Source organism: Leopardus geoffroyi, chromosome D4, assembly GCF_018350155.1.
Source record: "Leopardus geoffroyi isolate Oge1 chromosome D4, O.geoffroyi_Oge1_pat1.0, whole genome shotgun sequence".
Classification (NCBI taxonomy): Eukaryota; Metazoa; Chordata; class Mammalia; order Carnivora; family Felidae; genus Leopardus; species Leopardus geoffroyi.
Genome location: NC_059342.1, coordinates 55,261,224 through 55,279,536, shown reverse-complemented (window position 1 = coordinate 55,279,536; position 18,313 = coordinate 55,261,224). Strand labels below are relative to the sequence as shown.

General features: G+C 41.6%; 1 protein-coding gene and 1 long non-coding RNA gene across 3 annotated transcripts in view; one reads left to right on the top strand and one right to left on the bottom strand.

The window, feature by feature from the left end:
- LOC123593157 overlaps positions 1-18,313 on the top strand; it is a 185,679-nt gene that overhangs the window by 108,087 nt on the left and 59,279 nt on the right. The window lies entirely within an intron of this gene.
- Positions 6,680-11,843, bottom strand: TMEM215 (transmembrane protein 215). Of its 2 annotated transcripts, none has more exons than XM_045468700.1 (2): positions 10,336-11,843; positions 6,680-10,047 (listed from the first exon to the last, which is right to left on the bottom strand). In XM_045468700.1, exon 2 carries the CDS (start codon positions 9,987-9,989, stop codon positions 9,282-9,284), a length of 708 nt encoding a protein of 235 aa, XP_045324656.1. In that variant the 5' UTR covers positions 9,990-10,047; positions 10,336-11,843; the 3' UTR covers positions 6,680-9,281. The 2 variants fall into 2 exon arrangements, with proteins under 2 accessions (XP_045324656.1, XP_045324657.1); XM_045468701.1 differs by lacking the exon at positions 10,336-11,843 and adding an exon at positions 10,163-10,322.

Below are 18,313 nucleotides of genomic sequence, written 5' to 3'. Positions count from 1 at the left end.
TTTTATAATTTTTTTCAACATTTATTTATATTTGGGACAGAGAGACAGAGCATGAATGGGGGAGGGGCAGAGAGAGAGGGGGACACAGAATCGGAAACAGGCTCCAGGCTCTGAGCCATCAGCCCAAGAGCCTGACGCGGGGCTCGAACTCACAGACCGCGAGATCGTGACCTGGCTGAAGTCAGACGCTTAACCGACTGCGCCACCCAGGCGCCCCTGTTCTAGAATTTTTTTAAGCCCTTACTAAGGAAAAAAGGGATTTTACCAACTGAGATTGATCCGTTCATCCAACCACAGATCGTCAAGACAGTAGTGTTCCTGCCTAGGAGTTGTAGGAAGTTGTTTTGTACTGCAGGCAGAAAAATGGAGCTCCAAATGAGCACATTCAGCTTTGGAAAACTATTATTTAGCCGAGGCTGTTTTTTTTTCAAATTTAGAAGTTTGAAGATAAAATACTTTGCATTCTAAGTTGCCAATAATAAAAAAAAAAGAGCTCCAAATTATTTTAGTGCATCTAAGAGCAAAACAATTGTTTGAAAGGTGGACTGCTTAATTTGATTAGTTATTTGTCTCCAAGTGGAAAGGAACCTTGCCCCTGAAATGCAACCAAATCAAACAGTTGCTTGTTGAATCAATTCTTCTTAAAGTAGAATTCTGTTAAACCTGTGAACTCTAGTCAAGATGAGTCTAATCTTCCTTCCTTATGGTTGTGCTGCAGACAAGCAGGCTGGCCAGGCCTTCTTCCTCTGTATAATAAGAGGCCAATGGGATTATTTCTAAGCTTCCTTCCATCTCTGACAGTCTGGTACAGGGTCCCTTGGCCTAGCAAAGCCTAAATGTGATGGGGGGAGAGGCTCAAGGCATGGCTTGGCCCTTCTCTACCTGGCCCCCTCTCCAGCCATCTAATGATGCTGTGCATTTCTCCAAATAAATATGTGTTGTGCTTTCTCTTCTTTCTTTGCCTTCATAAACAGTGTTTTCTTGGCTTGGAACACTTTCTTCCCTCTTTAGTCAGCTACTTCCTACGCATTCTTCAGGTCTCATATCAGACATTTTCTCCCATGACACTGTGATATTGTGATTCATATTAAGGAATGTGTATTTGGTCTTTGTCCAGTTTCTGGCATAAAGCTCCTAAAACTGTGGAAATTTCCTAGGTGGTGACCACCATGAAGGTGTCTTTTGTTATGTCAGTGAGGTGACTTTTGGAAAACCCCTGGGTCACCAGATGGGGGCTGGTTGCCAGGGGAATCAACCTCTTGATTAGAGGGTTGGAAATTTCAGTCCCACCCACTGATCTCTGGGGAGGGGAGTGGGACTGGAGATTGAGTCAGTCACCAATGGCCAATGATTTGATCAATTATGCCTATATGATGAGGCCTCTCTATAAAAACCCAAGAGGTTGGACCAGGAGACTTTTCAGGTTGATGAACAGGCTGAGATTCAGTGAGAGTGGTGTGATCTGAGAGGGTATGGAAGCTCTGTCCCTTTTTTTTTTTTTAATTTTTAAATGTTTATTTTTGAGAGAGAGGGAGAGAGGGATACAGTGCGAGCAGGGGAAGGGCAGAGTGAAAGGGGGACAGAGGATCCAAAGCTGACTCTGAGTTGACAGCAGAGAGCCCCATGTGGGGCTGGAACTCACAAACTGTGAGACCATGCTGAAGTTGGACACTTAACCAACTGAGCCACCCTGGCATATTATTTTACTCAGCAGCCTCCCCCTGCTAGGCTGTGAGCTCCATAAAAACAGGACCTTTGTCTATTCGTTGTGGTATCTCAGACCAGCACAACACCCAGCACTGCTTAACCAGGACTTGTTGAGTGAAGGAATGCATGCTAGGCTGCTTGTGGAAAGAGGGGATACAGAGGACAGAGACCAGGCAAGGCTGACAAAGGTGTAATCAGTGACTCTTCTCCTGTGTGAGGACCTCCATGAGGCCATGATTGCACATTGCCCTTCATTGTGTTTGCTGCTGGCCTCTATTCTAACACAGGAGGGTGAGTGGTGAGCTTTGGAGGGACTTTAGGCTTGTGGGGGAGCAACAGTTCTGGGCTCCATGTTTTTCCTACCTGAAGGGTGAGAGCCTTTTGGGGGCTGGGAATCTCCAGGGAGGAGAACTCAGCCTAGCCCTGTTCCTTGTCTGTCCTTGCCTCTGCCAGGCACACACTGATGGGCTCTCGGTCCTGGTCTTGGTATTACTGCTCATATCCCACACCCTGTTCTTTCAGTGGGACATTTTTGTTGAATTTATGCATTTAAATGATTTAACTTTGAATACCTCTCCTAATAGTATTTACTTATACTCCTTTAACTTTCTAGTTTTTATTGTGCTTTTTAGTCTTTTGAGTAATTTTTTTTTTTTTTTTAAAGTAGGCTCAAGCCCAACTTGGGGCTTGAACTCACCACCTGATCAGGACCTAAGCTGAGATCAAGAGTAGGATGCATAAGCCACTGAACCACCTAGGCATCCCTCTACTGAATAATTTTTAAGCCAGTTTTATCTTATTTAGTGGATGCTATTTTACATTCCTTTTGACTCTGTCCAGCCAGTAAGATATTTTTAGCTAAATTTTGCCCTTATTGGAAGATATTCTTAAATTGTTTATATTTCTTTTCTTAGCCATTTAAAAAAATGTATCAAAATTCTCTAGTATTTTCCTTTTATTCTTTTCAGTTTTAAAACATTTTTCTGTTTGGTTTATCCTCTCAGTCCATTTTCTAGCATTTGGTGCTAAGTTTGAGATGCTAAGGTGGTGATGTCAGGGGAGTATGTCACAACAGTGACTGGCTTAATGAGGGATTGTTGGCTCTTCTCCCTGTGCTGACAGTTCCATACAGACACATTCTTCTTTTGCTATACCCTTCCCTACTCATACTCAAATGAGATCCTTTTTGCTGTTGCTGAAGGATAATCGCCATGGTCAAGAAAAAGACTTACTCAAATTAAATGCCACTTTTACCCAGTCAGATAGTTTGGGAAATTCACAGGGTAAGTTATATGAGTTGGAAATTTATTAAGAATGGTCTCACTACTACTCAGAGGAATTGCTGAGCAGTGCCATCATCTTGTTCCAGAACAAACCAGAGCCTTCTCTAAACAACAAACCAGTCTCTGAGCATCTCACAGTCTTTGTGGAGAAGAAAAGCTTCACTGAGGGTGGGGAGTGAGGGTCTGCAACTCAGCCCCCTGAGAGTGTCCTGAAAGAATACCCAGGTGGCCTAGAAAGTCCTGTTAAGGATTATTGGATGGAAGCATAATAGAAGGACAATAGCCAGGCTGGGGAATTATATTTTGTTGACCTACTTACAGAATTAACCCGAGTACATTGATTCACCTTCTTTCTGGTCAGGAATTCAAAAGCTTGGTTTTCAGGTGCTTCTAGAACCACTAGTTCTTGTTGCATGTGTAGTATGGTCACTGACTCATCGGGAGGCAGGGAGTGGGAGTTAGGTCAGGCATGGAGGGAGGAGAAAATATTCTGGAATGGTTTATTTCTTTCTTCTCTTTGTTATGTAAGATGTGGTTTTCCCAAAGAAACAATATGCTAAATAAAAGTTAGGGTCCCAACCCACAGAAGCCTATTTTAACCCATGTTTTTGCTGACTATATTAAATTTAATTTAGTTCAAATCAAGAAGGTAGATTTTTTTTTTCCCCTGCAAGAATGGGGAAGAAGGAAGGCTGTGAGAGTGACCCAAATGGTGCAATTTAGAGTTTTCATTGAGCAGGGCAAAGTGTGTGTGGGGAGGGTGGAGTGGAAAGACGAATAAAATGTGACCCCTGCCCTCAAAGAACTCACACTGTAGTTGGAGAGACAAACACACACTCAGCTAATATGTGCAATGATAATGGTGGAGGTAATGTCACACCAGAGAACAGTAGAATTATTAGTTCTAGGTGGGAACATCTAAAAGATTGTGGAAGATGTGGCCACTGCCCTTTGAAGGATGTTAGGGTGTTAAACAGCAGAAGGGTGAGGAAAGGGTGGACGTTTGAGGCAGAGGAAAGGACTGGGCAAAGGCTCAGGGTGGTCAGCTGCAGGGCAAAATCAGGGCATAGCCAAGAAGCTGCCACAGAGTATCAGAAGTGGGAGGGAAGAGCATAGGGGCAGGTGGGCCTTTTTGAGTTGGTCCGAAGGTGTGTTCACACTTTTCATGTTGAATTACAGGCAGGTGATGTTCAAAAGTCTATTTTTTCTAAACAGATGTGGTCTGGCCTCAGCCTGAAGGGTTGTCTCATATATAATAATTTATTACCACAGAGAGTAAGAAAGTGATTAATTGCAAAAACATTTGTTGTATTTAACTTTCTTGGGATAGATTTTTCAAAGAGCAGCACAAGAGATGTTTTAATAGCCTTATGTCCTGTTTTGTAACTGGTCCATTCTGTAACACTGTACTTTGTGATGGATAAAGCATGTAAAGCCTTGCACTATCGTTGAGGATACCAAGTCTACAGGTTCTAACATGCAGTCAGGAGGAGAAGTAGAGGGAAAAATAAAGAAAGGGTCTCTAAGAAGGGTCAGGCTCAGGAATAATTTGCAAAAGATTGTGGAGATCTTATTTTAATGTCCACCTGTTTGTGAGTATCTGGACAGCATCATGTATAAACATTTTTCTTTTGGGTGTTCATGGAGTAAGGAACCTGTGGTAGGTGGTGAGAAATCAAAGTCTGACTTAGTGGTGTTTCCATGATTTCATATTACCTAGACAAGAGGCTGAATGGAATTTAGTCCTTTATTGAGGTACCTGCTTGAGCCAAGCACTTGTCCATATCTCTGTCTTCAGTTCAATTTTTCCATTGAGGAATTGAAACAGAAAACTCATGAGTAGTCTATTGAATTCCTGAAATTCCAGTTCACTTGCAAGTCACTAATAGGTAGCAATATATATATACATACATGTTAAATATATTATAAAATATATGGTAAGATACTTTAAAGATATGCTGTTGAAATATTACAAACTAATTATTGTTTATATTTAGTTTTTATTTTACCTGTTCAACATTATGCTCTTGAAGATGGACACCATTGTAATCTGATTTTGAGATATGCACTAGCAGCATCTTAACTGGGAAAATGTCCCATCTTACCCTTAACAATATGGGCTCCATCTCATCTCATTCTTTTTTTTTTTTTCTAAATTTTTTTAACATGTATTTATTTTTGAGAAGAGAGAGAGAGCAAAAGAGAGAGACAGAGAGAAAGAGGGAGACACAGAATCTGAAACAGGCTCTAGGCTCTGAGCTGTCAGCACAGAGCCGGACATGGGGCTTTAACTCATGGACCGCAAGATCATGACCTGAGCTGAAGTTGGACGCTCAACTGACTGAGCCACCCAGGTGCCCCATCTCATCTCATTCTTAAAAATACTGACTCTGGTCCCAAGGGGGGGATCTTTTTATAGAAGCATTATTTTGTCTCTTGCCCTATGTCTTGCCCATGAGTCAAGAGAAAACCAACAATGTCAAGTGTTTGATCCTTTTACACATTTCTGTCCCCTCACTCTCATCTATAAGGAGGCAGCTTTTCGACTGTAGACTTCTTTGGGAAAAGTACAAATAATGTAGTTGTGTTACCAAAAATAGGAAAAAAAAATACAAAACCATCCATAAAGCATGCTATCTGGCTAGCAATAAGAAATGGCATGTTAAATTATGGTACCTCTCAAAAATGGCATAATATGCAATTGTTAAATGGTAATCAGGAACACTGCATAGAAACATGAAAACATACTTAGGATATAAATCAAATAGAAAAGAAAAACACACAATTATAATACATAAGGTGCATACAGGGGAGTCATAGAAGATAATATGCTAAAATGGAAATACAGTAGTTCTATTAGGATAGTGGAGCTGTGGATTAAGAACACTTATTTTTTCTCTAACATTATAAAGTAATAGTAACAGTGAATTCACCAAGTAAATGGTGCTATAGGTCCAGAGGGGAGATATTAATAAATAAATAGAGGTTGGATATTACAAAAGGGCAAAACATTTAAAAGAATGAATCTTCCTTCCCTACATGTGCCAGCTCAGTGGGTTATAAGACCCACTGAGTATTGGAAACATTTTCAAAGAAGCTGGTTAGTAGGGTTTGGAAGAGAGTCTGAGCTTCACCATATCTGGATTTTGTTTGCTGTGATTGTAATAGAAACTAAATCTTGAAACGGTTGTCTAAACGTGCTCCAGCTTGGGTATCTTGGCTGAATTCACACTTAAATTCAAGAAACATTTTGGAAAAAGAACCCATGTGCATAATAGATAAGAGTGTCGAACAAGAAAAAGTCAATAGAAAACATTTCAAAAATAAAATGCCTATTTAAATCAAGTTGAAATGACTATTTGGATTAACAACGAGTGAAAAAAATAACTGGTGCATACTTACATTTATGTCTTTCTGAAAGCTCTTGAAGGGAACAGGGAACAATCCTCATGTCTATTGAGTTAATATTAACAGTTTGCTGAAACAGTTGACTGGAATAAGCTGCTGTGTTTCCTCTAACAAGCTCAGACACTTTTCTCACCTTGCTTTCCTTTTCTTCCAAATCTTTTCAATAGAATGGCTGTTTTTCCTGAATACTACTTAACAGGTATTGGTTTGGGGCACTAGGCTACCTTGCTGTATATTAGGAGGGGGTTGCTTAATAGAAGATGTTAAAAATAAATCACACACACAATCACACATTTTATTCTCTCTGATCAAAGTTCAGTCACCCAGTTAACATTTGCAAACCATTGTTTTAGCATTGCAGAAAATGCCCTCAAATGCATATTTAGATACCTTATGTGTCTTAAGTAGGTGGATAGAAGATGAAGACTGAAGGAAGTTTCTTCTGAAAAAGAACTTGAAAATGTGATAAAATATCTTAGATTTCTAAACTAGTAATTGACTTTGGATTGGACATTGGAATGTGTATGTGATATCAAGGAGTTTGTGCTGATTCCAAGAAATCAAAAAGTAACTTTTCCACTCCTTAAGCCATACCTAACACTATAAGCATCTCTTTTCAGACCCTGTGTAGGATTTGCTGAGTGTCTGTGAACATCTCTTTCCAATGTCTTGCTATCTCTTCATCTCTAAAGATGTCCACAAAAAACAAGCAAATTAGAAGTTTTTATCCCTAAGACAGTTATCCAATAATTTTCACCTTCATTGAAACATGATTTCCATCTTTCAAAATGCACTAGAATTATTAAGATGTATTGTGATTTTAGGAAACTCTTTTCCCTCCATGCCAAATCCAAAGTAAATTACATTTAGTGCAAAGGTATGCATTACATTATTTGGGGCTATACCAATATTGAAAAAATTTTACCCTTAATTAACATCTTCATTTTGTTTCCAGAAATGTATTTGTTGAATAAATAGTATTTGGTAATAAAACAAATCTGCTTTCATACATCTACAAAATTCTTTTAAGTAGTAGCAAGAATTCAATCCATGTCATACAATTTTTATCATGAATTGCATAACTTTGGCATGAATTTTGCTGTAACTCATTTCCTGGCATTATATAAAGTGTCATTGACATAATGCCACAGAACATTCAAACTGGGAAGGAGCGACAGACATACTCTAGTGTAAGTCGGTCCCACTCCTCCTTGATTTCTGAGGAGCAAGAACTGAAGTACAAGAAGACAAAATTTGCCCAGGATCACACATCTCATTTTCTGACATTTAAGCCCTACTTAAAAAAAAAAATTATATACTTTTGATGCTGCACTTGATTTGGAAATTGTGATTTTTAAAGCCATGATTCTTAAGACTGAATAATTGCTACACTTAAAGACTTGCAGAATTGGACCTGAAATACACAAAAGAGTTTTGTCCAGAATTTTTGTCCTCAATTTCCCTTTTAGGAGAAAGTCACTTAAACTATCTGATCATTAAAAATAAATCATCATTCTTTGAAAGATGCAAAATATTCTGATATTCAAGATGAAATATACCACGATTTCTCTACATAATTTCAACAGGGACTAAATAGTATTCTGGCTGATTGCCTTCTTGTCTATTACAATTATGTAAGTGAAATAGAAAATACATGTTAGGATCCTATTGTGATTTTTTTTCCTCAGTAGCAAAAAATTAAGTGTAAAATAAAACAGACCTTTGTCATGCAATGTTCACTGATTAGATGAACTTCATAAAAACTGAGCTTTAGTTAAATCTAGTATATTAACTCTTGTTTCATTGGCATTTATAGTCTTTGTGAATGTTGAATAAATGTACAAATAATGACACTTCCAGAAGTTTAACCATGGCATTTTATGTAAATTCTGCATAAAGTTCAAGACTAATGTATTGACTTCATAGTTTCCAGGTTTTAAAAGGCATATAGGAATAGTAATTACCAGTACATATCTCCCAGAAAGGTTAAAGACACTTGTATACATATGTAAAACCCATTTTGACTTGATGAACACAATTCTAATCTATGAAAATATTATGTCAAGTCATTTTGCACCTGATGAGGAAATTATACATGAATGATAGTAAATGTTAAAAAACACTTAAGATAAAGACCCAGTAAATCAATTTAAATGAAGAGTTTGAGAACTAACATAGCCATCTAAAATTGTTAGTTTTTTTACTTAGCTGTTCACACTTATTTTACTTCATTTGAAATCTCTGATCTTGTCAGAGGATAATGTCATAAAACTCAGTTACATAATTCAACTGTTTTTAACTCCCCTTTCTCCAAAATCCATCCCACCTAAAGAGGGATGTAGCTTTTCTATCTTGACTTTTTTTCCTTCAGCAAATAAATATTAAGTGTGAAGAGCTTTCACCAGAGAAAAATCATTTCATATAATGAAGCACTAAATTGTTTTGTCTTTCAATTTATTCAGACTGAAAGCAGCTCAGTTTCCCTATGGCAAGCCCATGTATCGTTTCATGGCTGATATCTGCAGCCCACTCTAGATTTTTCTTTTAGCAGGTGCTGGGTAGCACTTTCTGGGTTACCAGAAACATCCACTTTCTGGATGTTTACAAAACATCCAGCATGATTTAGTTGTTAAAAAGCAACTGGAATTGCTTCCCCTCCTACCAGATGCCTCTTCCAGTGTCCTTAACCCTTATCACCCTTCCCTAAAATATGTCCCCAACATGCCTATTTACATGGCTCTCAGGAACCCCAGGTTTGCATATCCATCACATACCAAGTCAATTTCTAACAGTGTGAAGGCTGTTGGAACAGGGCAGTTTCCTTCCCCTGGAAGCTGAGTGTAGCCACGTTTCTATCAACAAAGCGACTCTTGTATGCAAAGCTCAGACTATTGTCTCGTGGTCCCACCTGCCTTGACTCTGATTGATGTAACAACAGTATCTGTCATAGGGACTGTTCTGCTTGTAGGAGCAAACGATGATACTGTCCTGGGGCACAAAGAAGATGCTGTCCTCAGGCTCAGGGCACTCAGATCTGTCCCAGGCTGAGCATTTGGCATCCAAGGCACTGTAGGCTAAGGAACTGCCTGAGGGACAGTAGCCGTCCAGGTATCTGGATGTCTCCTCCTGATGCCCACTGTGGACCAGGCTCTGGCATTCTCCTTCTTCCGTGGGTGTGGGGGTGGTGATGGAACTGGCCACAGGCACCTCGGTCTGCCCCTGGCGGGGAGGCTTTCCTCTGAGGCCCGCCTTCTTAGCCAGCTCATCTGAGCTTCCCTTGCCTGACTCCAGGTCTGAAGGGGTCCTCAGCAGTTCCACCACCTCCTTGTCCCTGGGTTTCCGGAAGCAGGGCAACTTGCGGGCCCACAGCAGCTCATTTTCTGGCCACTTAGTGCATCCCTCAGTTTTCCTGGCCAGGGCAATGGCTGCAATGCCTGGCAGGCAGATGGCTGGCCCGATGGCCAGGAGGGGTATGTTTCCCAGAGTCTCTCCTTTCATCCCAGAGACGGTGAACATGAAGCCAAAGACCAGAAAGACACTGACCAGGGCTACCACTAGCCCAGTCCTCGGGTTAATGTCATCAGGCCGCATCTTTCACTCCATCCAGGTTGGGGGCTGCTTGCTGGCTAGGGAGCAGTGGTCCTCCCTTCTGTCAGAGGCAAAACCACAGTGGGTTAAAAAAAAAAAACAAAAACAAAAAACCAAAAACAGAAAAGAAAAGAAAACCGTCAATTTCCCACCCACCAACTCTCTATCTCTCTTACTCTTTGTCTCTCTCCACTTGTCTGTCAATCGCAGTCTCTGGGTCTCTATTTCTTCCTCTGTTTCTGTTGCATGCTCTCTTGCTCTCTCTCGTTCTCTCAGTCTATCTATCTCTTATTATTGCAGCTTCTGTCTCTTTCATATAAACATCCACCCACTGGGGTCACTGAGATACCTGAGGTTTCCTGCCGTCTCCCAGGAGCAGGGAAAGAAGCCAGTCTGAGTCTCCTTAGAAACCTCCACAACAGCTGTCCCCTCGGCTCTCTCCCTTGTTTCTGGAAGGAAAGCCTAGCTTTCCCCACTGACTCTGCATCCAGGAGGTGGGACGTGAGAGTGCGTCTCTCCCAACAGTGCCCGTCGGTCTCCAGAGCTCTGGGAATGGAGTGACAGCACAGCCCAGCGCCCGGCTCTGCGCGCAGAGCATCGGGTGCTGGGGGGAGGAAGGACTTAGTCTGCGAAAAGAGGGAAAACGGCGCGCGAGTCTGGCCTCGTTACATCACTTTCAGAGCAAGCTCAAAAACAAAAAAGGACGCGCGGGGGCGCGAGGGGTCCAGACCCCAGGGAGAGCCACCCGGGCAGACGAGGTTGCCCAGAGCCCAGTCGGGGCGCTTGGAGCAGCTGGAGTCCGTTCCGCCGCTGCCCAGGAGGGCTGTGCAGGACGGCTGGCTGCAAAGGCCTCCGTGCTTGGGGAGGGCCGGGGGGTGCGAGGCTGTCGCGGGGCGAGAGAACGGAACTCCAGTCGGTTTGCCCACGGGGCAGCCTGGACTCGGAGTTCACCGTCCGAGGGCCAGAGATGCTAGCTGGAGATATCCCTCGGGGACCTGGACCTTTATCGAGTTACAAATCTAGGTGATCCAACCCGACTGGCAGCAGCTCCCAAGAGGTTCTCCGACTGCCCGTCTCTCAACCTCGAGGCTGAGGCTCTCGGGGCTCTCAGAGGGCTGCACTCCTCCAGGGTCCCGCCGCCCGCGGGCTGCTCTGGGTCCGGGCACTGGGCGGCAGCGGCGTGCAAAGGCGCTCCAGCAGCAGCGCGGGCTGCGCCTCCGGAGCCCACAGGACCGGCTCCCAGGCTGACACAGTGGTGAGGAGTGGGTGTCAGGTCTTGCTCGAGACTTCTGGGGAGTCAGCAGAGCCTTTCCCCCTGGTCTTCCAGCTCTGGACCCTGGTGGGAGTGGTTTTGGAGCTGGGATCCTACTCCAACACTGCGGTGGTGCCAGCCAGGCTGTCTGGGCCGAGGAGGAAGGGCTCTCTGACCCCGGATCCCTATCCCTGCGAGTGGCACCTGACACCTAGCTAGCGAGGAGAAGTAGGGGCCTTGACTGGGTAGGTCAGGCCGAACAGTCCGTCCTGCAGCTCCAGCTTTGGGGGATTCTCTCCTCCCTTGCTGAAGCTGCCTGTCTCTTCCCACTGCAGTGGGGGGACGGATTCTTCTGGCCCCAGGGGCAAGACTGGTTTGGCTGTGGTTCTTCAACAAGGATGTTCATTTAAGCTAGATGGGGAATAGTAAGTAAGGAAGAGAATAGAGAAGGGTGTATACTCTTTCATGTCAAGGCACTGTGGTGGAAAGAACTTTGAAAGAGCTGTGACATCCAGGCCTTCCCCTGCTTAAACAAGCTGTGTGTTCTAGGGAAAGTGACTTAACCTTCCTGAGAGTCAGTGGACTCATCTGCAAAATGAGAATAGTACTACCAAATATGTGGGGAAGCATCATGAGGACTAAGAAAATGTAAAACTCTTAGCACATGCTTGGTAAGTGGTCCTTATTCACAACGTGGTTGAAATATATATTTACATATTATGTCATAATCAATGTAAGGCATGAGCCAAATCATAAAGGGCCTAACTGTGGGGCTAAGGACCTTCAGTTTTATCCAGTAGGTGATGAGAACTATGGAAATATGTTCAGCAAGGATCAACACAAAAGTATTCCATTTTTGACATGGTGACAGCAGAGTAGAGGGCAGGTTGCAAGGGGTAAGGGTAGAAGCAGGGAGACCTTCCAGGAGGACAGTGCAGTCAGCCAGGCAAGGCATGATAGGGGGCTGAACAATGTGGGACTAGAGGAGGTTAGAAGAAAGTGAATTTGAAGCATAGTTAAGGGGAGAGTCAAGTGTCTTGGATCTGAGGAAGTAAGATGGTAGTAGGAGTCAGTGTTGACTCCCATGTTTCTCACTCATTCAGCTGAGTAGATCAGGAATCAGACTCCTAATTTTCCATGTCATCTATTGTGTGTGTCTTTTGTACTCATGTTCATTCGATAGCTGCTATATCTGTGGATATAGAATCATTATTTTGGGAAAGAAAGGGGAAAAGGCAAAGGGTTAGAGTGAGATGCCAACTGTTTGACCATTTGTATCACTTTTTCTTGACAGCCTTACCAAGTAGATAGACTTCTGCTTATATCCCTTGGCCAGAGGGATGCCATATGGGCCACCTCTAGATGCAAAAGAGCTTGGGAGATCACAGTTTAATTTTTAACCAGGTGCACTGCCACTCTGAAAAACAATAAGGATTTCGTTAGCAAGGAAAAAGAGGAGAATGAATATTAATTAAGGAGCATCTTGCAGGGTGTGCCACAGTTATTGAACACTTACCTTCTTGAAACCCTTTCTTGTCTTGCCTTTACTGACACCATTCTATCCCAATTTCCCTTCTATCTTCTTGGCCCCTTATTCGTCAGCTACTTGGTAATGTCATCTTTATTTTATTTATTTTTATTTTTAACAGAGTCCTGGGATGCTGATCTTCTGTTGGCTATGTCCCTGTTGCTTCCTTCTTGACTTCTTTTCCCACTTTATAATAGTTTTAAACACCAAGTGGATAGGATGACAACCCCTAAATTTATCTCATTAACTTTGTCCTTTTTCTTAAGTTTCAGATTTGTAATACCTAGCTGTCTGCTTGATATCTGTCTATATGGTACACAGACACCTCAAACTCAACATGACCCCAGTTGAGCTCATCGAATTTCCTTGAAACTTGCTTGTTCTCATTTGACCCCAGCTGAGATGTTTGCACCTGTCCTCTCCTCCTTCCTCTCCCTAACAACCTGCACCCTGTAAGTCACCCAAGTCATCATAGTCTTACCTCCTAAATCCCTTGATCTTCTCCTCTTCTACCTGTGGCCTGACGCAAATCACTTTACCTCCCTGGGTTTTAATTTCCTGTGAAACAAAGGCTTTGGATGAGGGGCTAGCTGAGGTTCGTTTCAGCTCTACCAATCCATGCTTCTCTGAGAGTCACTTCTGCAGGGTCGGACTGATGTCTTTGTTGTGTAGGTGCTCTGACAATAGTGCTGGAAGCCAGTTGGATTTTACTTTTTTTATTTTTTATTTCAACATTTATTTATTTTTGAGAGACATAGCATGAGCAGGGGAGGGGCAGAGAGAGAAGGAGACACAGAATCCCAAGCAGGCTTCGAGCTCTGAGCTGTCAGCACAGAACCTGACGTGGGTCTCAAACCCACAAGCCGTGAGATCATGACCTGAGCCGAAAGTCAGATGCTCAACTAACTGGACCACCCTCCCCCCAAGTTGGATTTTAAATAAGCAATGTTGCTGAACAGAGACCTCTATTTACTTGTACAATCATCTAATTCCATTCTGACTTTTAAGCCATGCAGTTTATCTACTTAAGCATTAGATAAGAGCCATGCATAAAACCACAGGAAACTTCAATTACTGTTTAATTATAAGCCTGATTCTTGAAGCAGTTCCTTCTTAGAAGTAATTTCAGATGGTCTTTGAACAGCAGGTATACTTGCCCAAGCCCAGCAGCAAAAGTGAGTGAGTGTGTGTGTGTGTGTGTGTGTGTGTGTGTGTGTGACATCACTCAGGGTCACAATATTCAGAGCCAGAAACAGCATTCCTAGTATTTAATTCCTTGCCTGTACAGGCTGATTGGACTAGGATTTTAAAGCCTTAAGCAGTTCTTGTAATGCTGTAACCATATACAGCTATGTACAAAAGCTTTTCATCAGAAAAGAAAGGAAATTCAGGTTGGAATGAGGCTTTGGCATGTGGGTATTTGAGAAGGAAATACAGAACCTTTTATTTCTGAAATTATAGAAATCATGGGATGCTGGAATTTGAAGATACTTTGTAAAATATCTACTCTAACCACCTTTATCGTACAGGTGAAATCCAGAAAGGTTGTGTCTATGCAGTATTACTTGAGTATTATGTGCTTGGCACTGTGCTGTGGATACAAGTCAAACAGGATACGGTCTGCCTTTATAGAACTCACATTCACAGAGTTGAGATGGGTGTATTAGCAGGACAGGATAGATTGTGCCGTGGCAACGAAAGACTTCCAGACCTCAAGGGCTGTATTCTCATACTGCATGTTTATGATGGGTCGGCTGCAGCCTTGCTCCATGTTGTCTTCACTCTGGGATCCAGGCTGATAAGGTAGCCTCTATTTAGGACATTCCCCATTCATTGAATCCACGCAACTCAGCTAGAGGCCCTGCACTGGGCCTTCACTGTAGTGAAGATACTCCCTTGGCTCCTTTCGCTATGCCCTTCTTTATAGACCAAAGTGATGTGCCATACCCGCACACCTTCCTGCCCTTTCTAGACCATGTGATAGGTACCCGGAAACCTAGAATCCCCTGCCCAAACAGTCCATACCTGCTTCCAGAGCTTGTGCATAGTTCTTTGCTAAGTCCATCCTCCCAAGTGTTGTGAAGGTGTGCACATCCCTAGGCCTGTGGGATAGCTAAGGGACCACTGTGTTTTGAGTATGGATAAAGCTCTGGTATGCAAGATGGGATGTCTAGACTCTGTCTGTCAGCCCTTTCATGGTTTAGAATAGAACCAGGGATGGGAAGAGAAAGGCAGCATTCACTTTATTTTTGCCTAGAAACTCACACATGTTAGAAACAGGCCGGTTGGAGGTTTTGGGGAAAGGAAGGAGAAGTCCCAACTGTTTGACAGGCTCCTAGCTGTGCATAGAAAATAGACTTAAGGCAGTTCAAGAGCAGGGAGACCAGTTGGGATGCTTTACAACTGTCCAGGTGAGAGATGATAGTGACTCAGACCAGGGTCATAACACGTGGCAAGAAGTGGGTCAGATTCTGGATGTATCTTAACCTAAGCTGACAGTATTTACTGATAGATTTGGGATGTGAGGGAAACTGAGCAATCAAGGATGATTCCAATACTTGAGATTTGAAGTGGGAAATCAAGAACTTGGATTTGGACATGTTAACCTGATATGTCGAACTTTGACAATGTTGATAGAGTTGGTGTGCAAGTCTGGATTTTGGGAGAGAAATCTGAGCTGGAGATAATAATTTCTGGAGCTGCTGGGATATGGCTAGCATATCGTGGCCCAAGCATGTGGGCCTCGAACTCACAGCGAGATCATGCCCTGAGTCGAAATCAGGAGTCAGATGCTTAACCAACTGAGCCACCCACACGCTGCGTTAAGAGAAAACTTTTTAAGAGATGGGAGGTCTCTTAGCATTTTTCCTGTAAAGATGTAAGATGTAAATTTAAATGACCTTTTTTATCCATTAATTTTGTAAATATAAAAAATAATACCAATACTAGGGGACGGTGTGCTAAGATGAGCACTTGTGTATGTTGATGGTGGGAATGTATTGGTAATAATTCTTTTTTTTTTTTTAAGTTTATTTATTTATTTGAGAGACACAGAGACAGTGCAAGTTGGGGAGAGGTAGAGAGAGAAAGTGAGAAAGAAGAAATCCCAAGCAAGCTCTGTGCTATCAGTGCACAGCCTGATGTAGGGCTCGAACTCACGAAACTGTGAGATCATGACCTGAGCTGAAACCATGAATCCCACGCTTAACCAAATGAGCCACCCAGGCGCCCTGGTAATTTTGGAGTGGAAGAAACGTGTCCAGATATGGCAAGAGCCTTAAAAAAGTTCATACCTTTTACAAGATCATTATGTTGAAAAATGTCAATAATTGGTGTGTATTGATGGGGAGAACAGACCCAGGCACTATCTAAATAAATTAATTGGTATTTACTTATCTCAAGGTGTATAAGGAGGTCCCCACAGCTTCACTAGGGGGCACACAGGTGGGGATGGTGGTGTCTGAGTAAGGGAGGGTCACATCTGACTCTCTAGAAGCAAAAGAGTTTCTCTCTAGGTTTACCATATATACATAAGGCTTATTTTCATGAATCAGATCCAGGCATGATCATAACCTGGCCTCAAGTCTGCTGAGACCACCTGATATGACAGCAGAGTACAGTTCATGAAGCATGAACGAAATCATTATTATCCTTGTACTCTACTCACCCACACAACTGGTGAGTACTTTCTTGAACTCCATACTATGGAAACAGAATAGAGGCTACTTTGTGGAAATCTCTGAAAGTCAAACAAATTACGACTTTAGACCAGCTCATTGTCCAATACCATAGCCATTAGCCACAGGAGGTTATTTAATTTTAAATTAATTAAAATGAAATGAAATTAAAAATCCAGTTTCTCAGTTGTGCTAACCACATTTTAGGTGCTCAGTAGTCATGTGTGGTGATTGGCTACCATACCAGACAGTGCAAATATATAAAGCATTTCATCATCACAGAGCATTCTATTGGATAGTGCTTGTAGGGCTTCTCATGATCTGTTTGGCTCAGGCATTATGATTCTAGCAGTCTTTCCTGTGGGAATAATCAGTGGTATAAAAACTATTTATGTACATTAGTAGTAAAACACTGGAAAGCATTGAAGTGTCCAATAACAGAGGAAAGGTTATGTATAGTACAGTGCATCCAGAGGAAATATTGCGTATTCAGTTGAGGGAATATTATTCATCCATAAAATTATATTTTAAAGATTTTTTAGTGACCCATGAAAATGATCTCAATATAAGGCTAATGAAAAAAACTACTAATAAAAAAATTCTGTTGAAATAACTTGAAAAAAATCTATATTTAATAGGATCCTGATTGCTAAAGAAATCAGAATAGAAAAAAAAACAAAAGGAAATATTCTCAAAATATGAACAGTGGCTATTTCTAGGTGGTGGAATGTTTAATAATTGTTATTATATTCTTTCTTTATGTATGAATTTTTCAAAATTTCTACTCTTATTAATAAGAAAAAGTAATTTTAAGAATAAAAGAATAGTCTCCTACAGATATTAAGCACTGAATAAATGGTTGTTGATTCATGAAGACTTGAAAGACTAAGTGAACAAATTCAAATTTTCTTAACTCTAAGTTGTCCCTAAATTCATCCTGCCCCTTCCTCATTCTAGTACTTCCTCACAGGAGGGAAAGGATATGGAGTAAATTGGGAAAAGATGAAACTGAAAGAAAGCAAATAGATTTTCATGTTGAATTGGGGTTGAACTTTGAAGTTTCTTTCAAATTTATACTAATCACTTTTAAGATTTCTTATAACCCTGTTTTTGGCCTAGAAAATAAAAAATATACTATTTATCCCCCTTTTGACTTACACATGATTGTTTTGATGCACCTGGTTAGAGGCCTGATTCCCTGCATCTCCTACTTCTTGGCTATAATTCTGACTCATTTATTTAACAAATATTTATTGAGAACTTCTGACTTATCTGGTTGTGTTCACATTTCCTCCTTAACTCCTCCCATCTTTTCTACCTCTTGGGAAGTAACTAAGATCTTTATTAAAGGCTACATTTATTTATTTATTTATTTATTTATTTATTTATTTATTTTTTAATTATTTTCTAATTTTTTTATTTTTCAATATATGAAGTTTATTGTCAAATTGGTTTCCATACAACACCCAGTGCTCATCCCAAAAGGTGCCCTCCTTAATACTCACCACCCACCCTCCCCTCCCTCCCACCCCCCATCAACGCTCAGTTTGTTCTCAGTTTTTAAGAGTCTCTTATGCTTTGGCTCTCTCCCACTCTAACCTCTTTTTTTTTTTTTTTTTCCTTCACCTCCCCCATGGGTTTCTGTTAAGTTTCTCAGGATCCACATAAGAGTGAAAACATATGGGATCTGTCTTTCTCTGTATGGCTTATTTCACTTAGCATCACACTCTCCAGTTCCATCCATGTTGCTACAAAGGGCCATATTTCATTCTTTCTCATTGCCACGTAGTACTCCATTGTGTATATAAACCATAATTTCTTTATCCATTCATCAGTTGATGGACATTTAGGCTCTTTCCATAATTTGGCT

Coding starts and splice junctions, on each gene's coding strand:
- TMEM215 (XM_045468700.1), bottom strand. CDS start 9,989: ATGCGGCCTGATGACATTAACCCGAGGACTGGGCTAGTGGTAGCCCTG.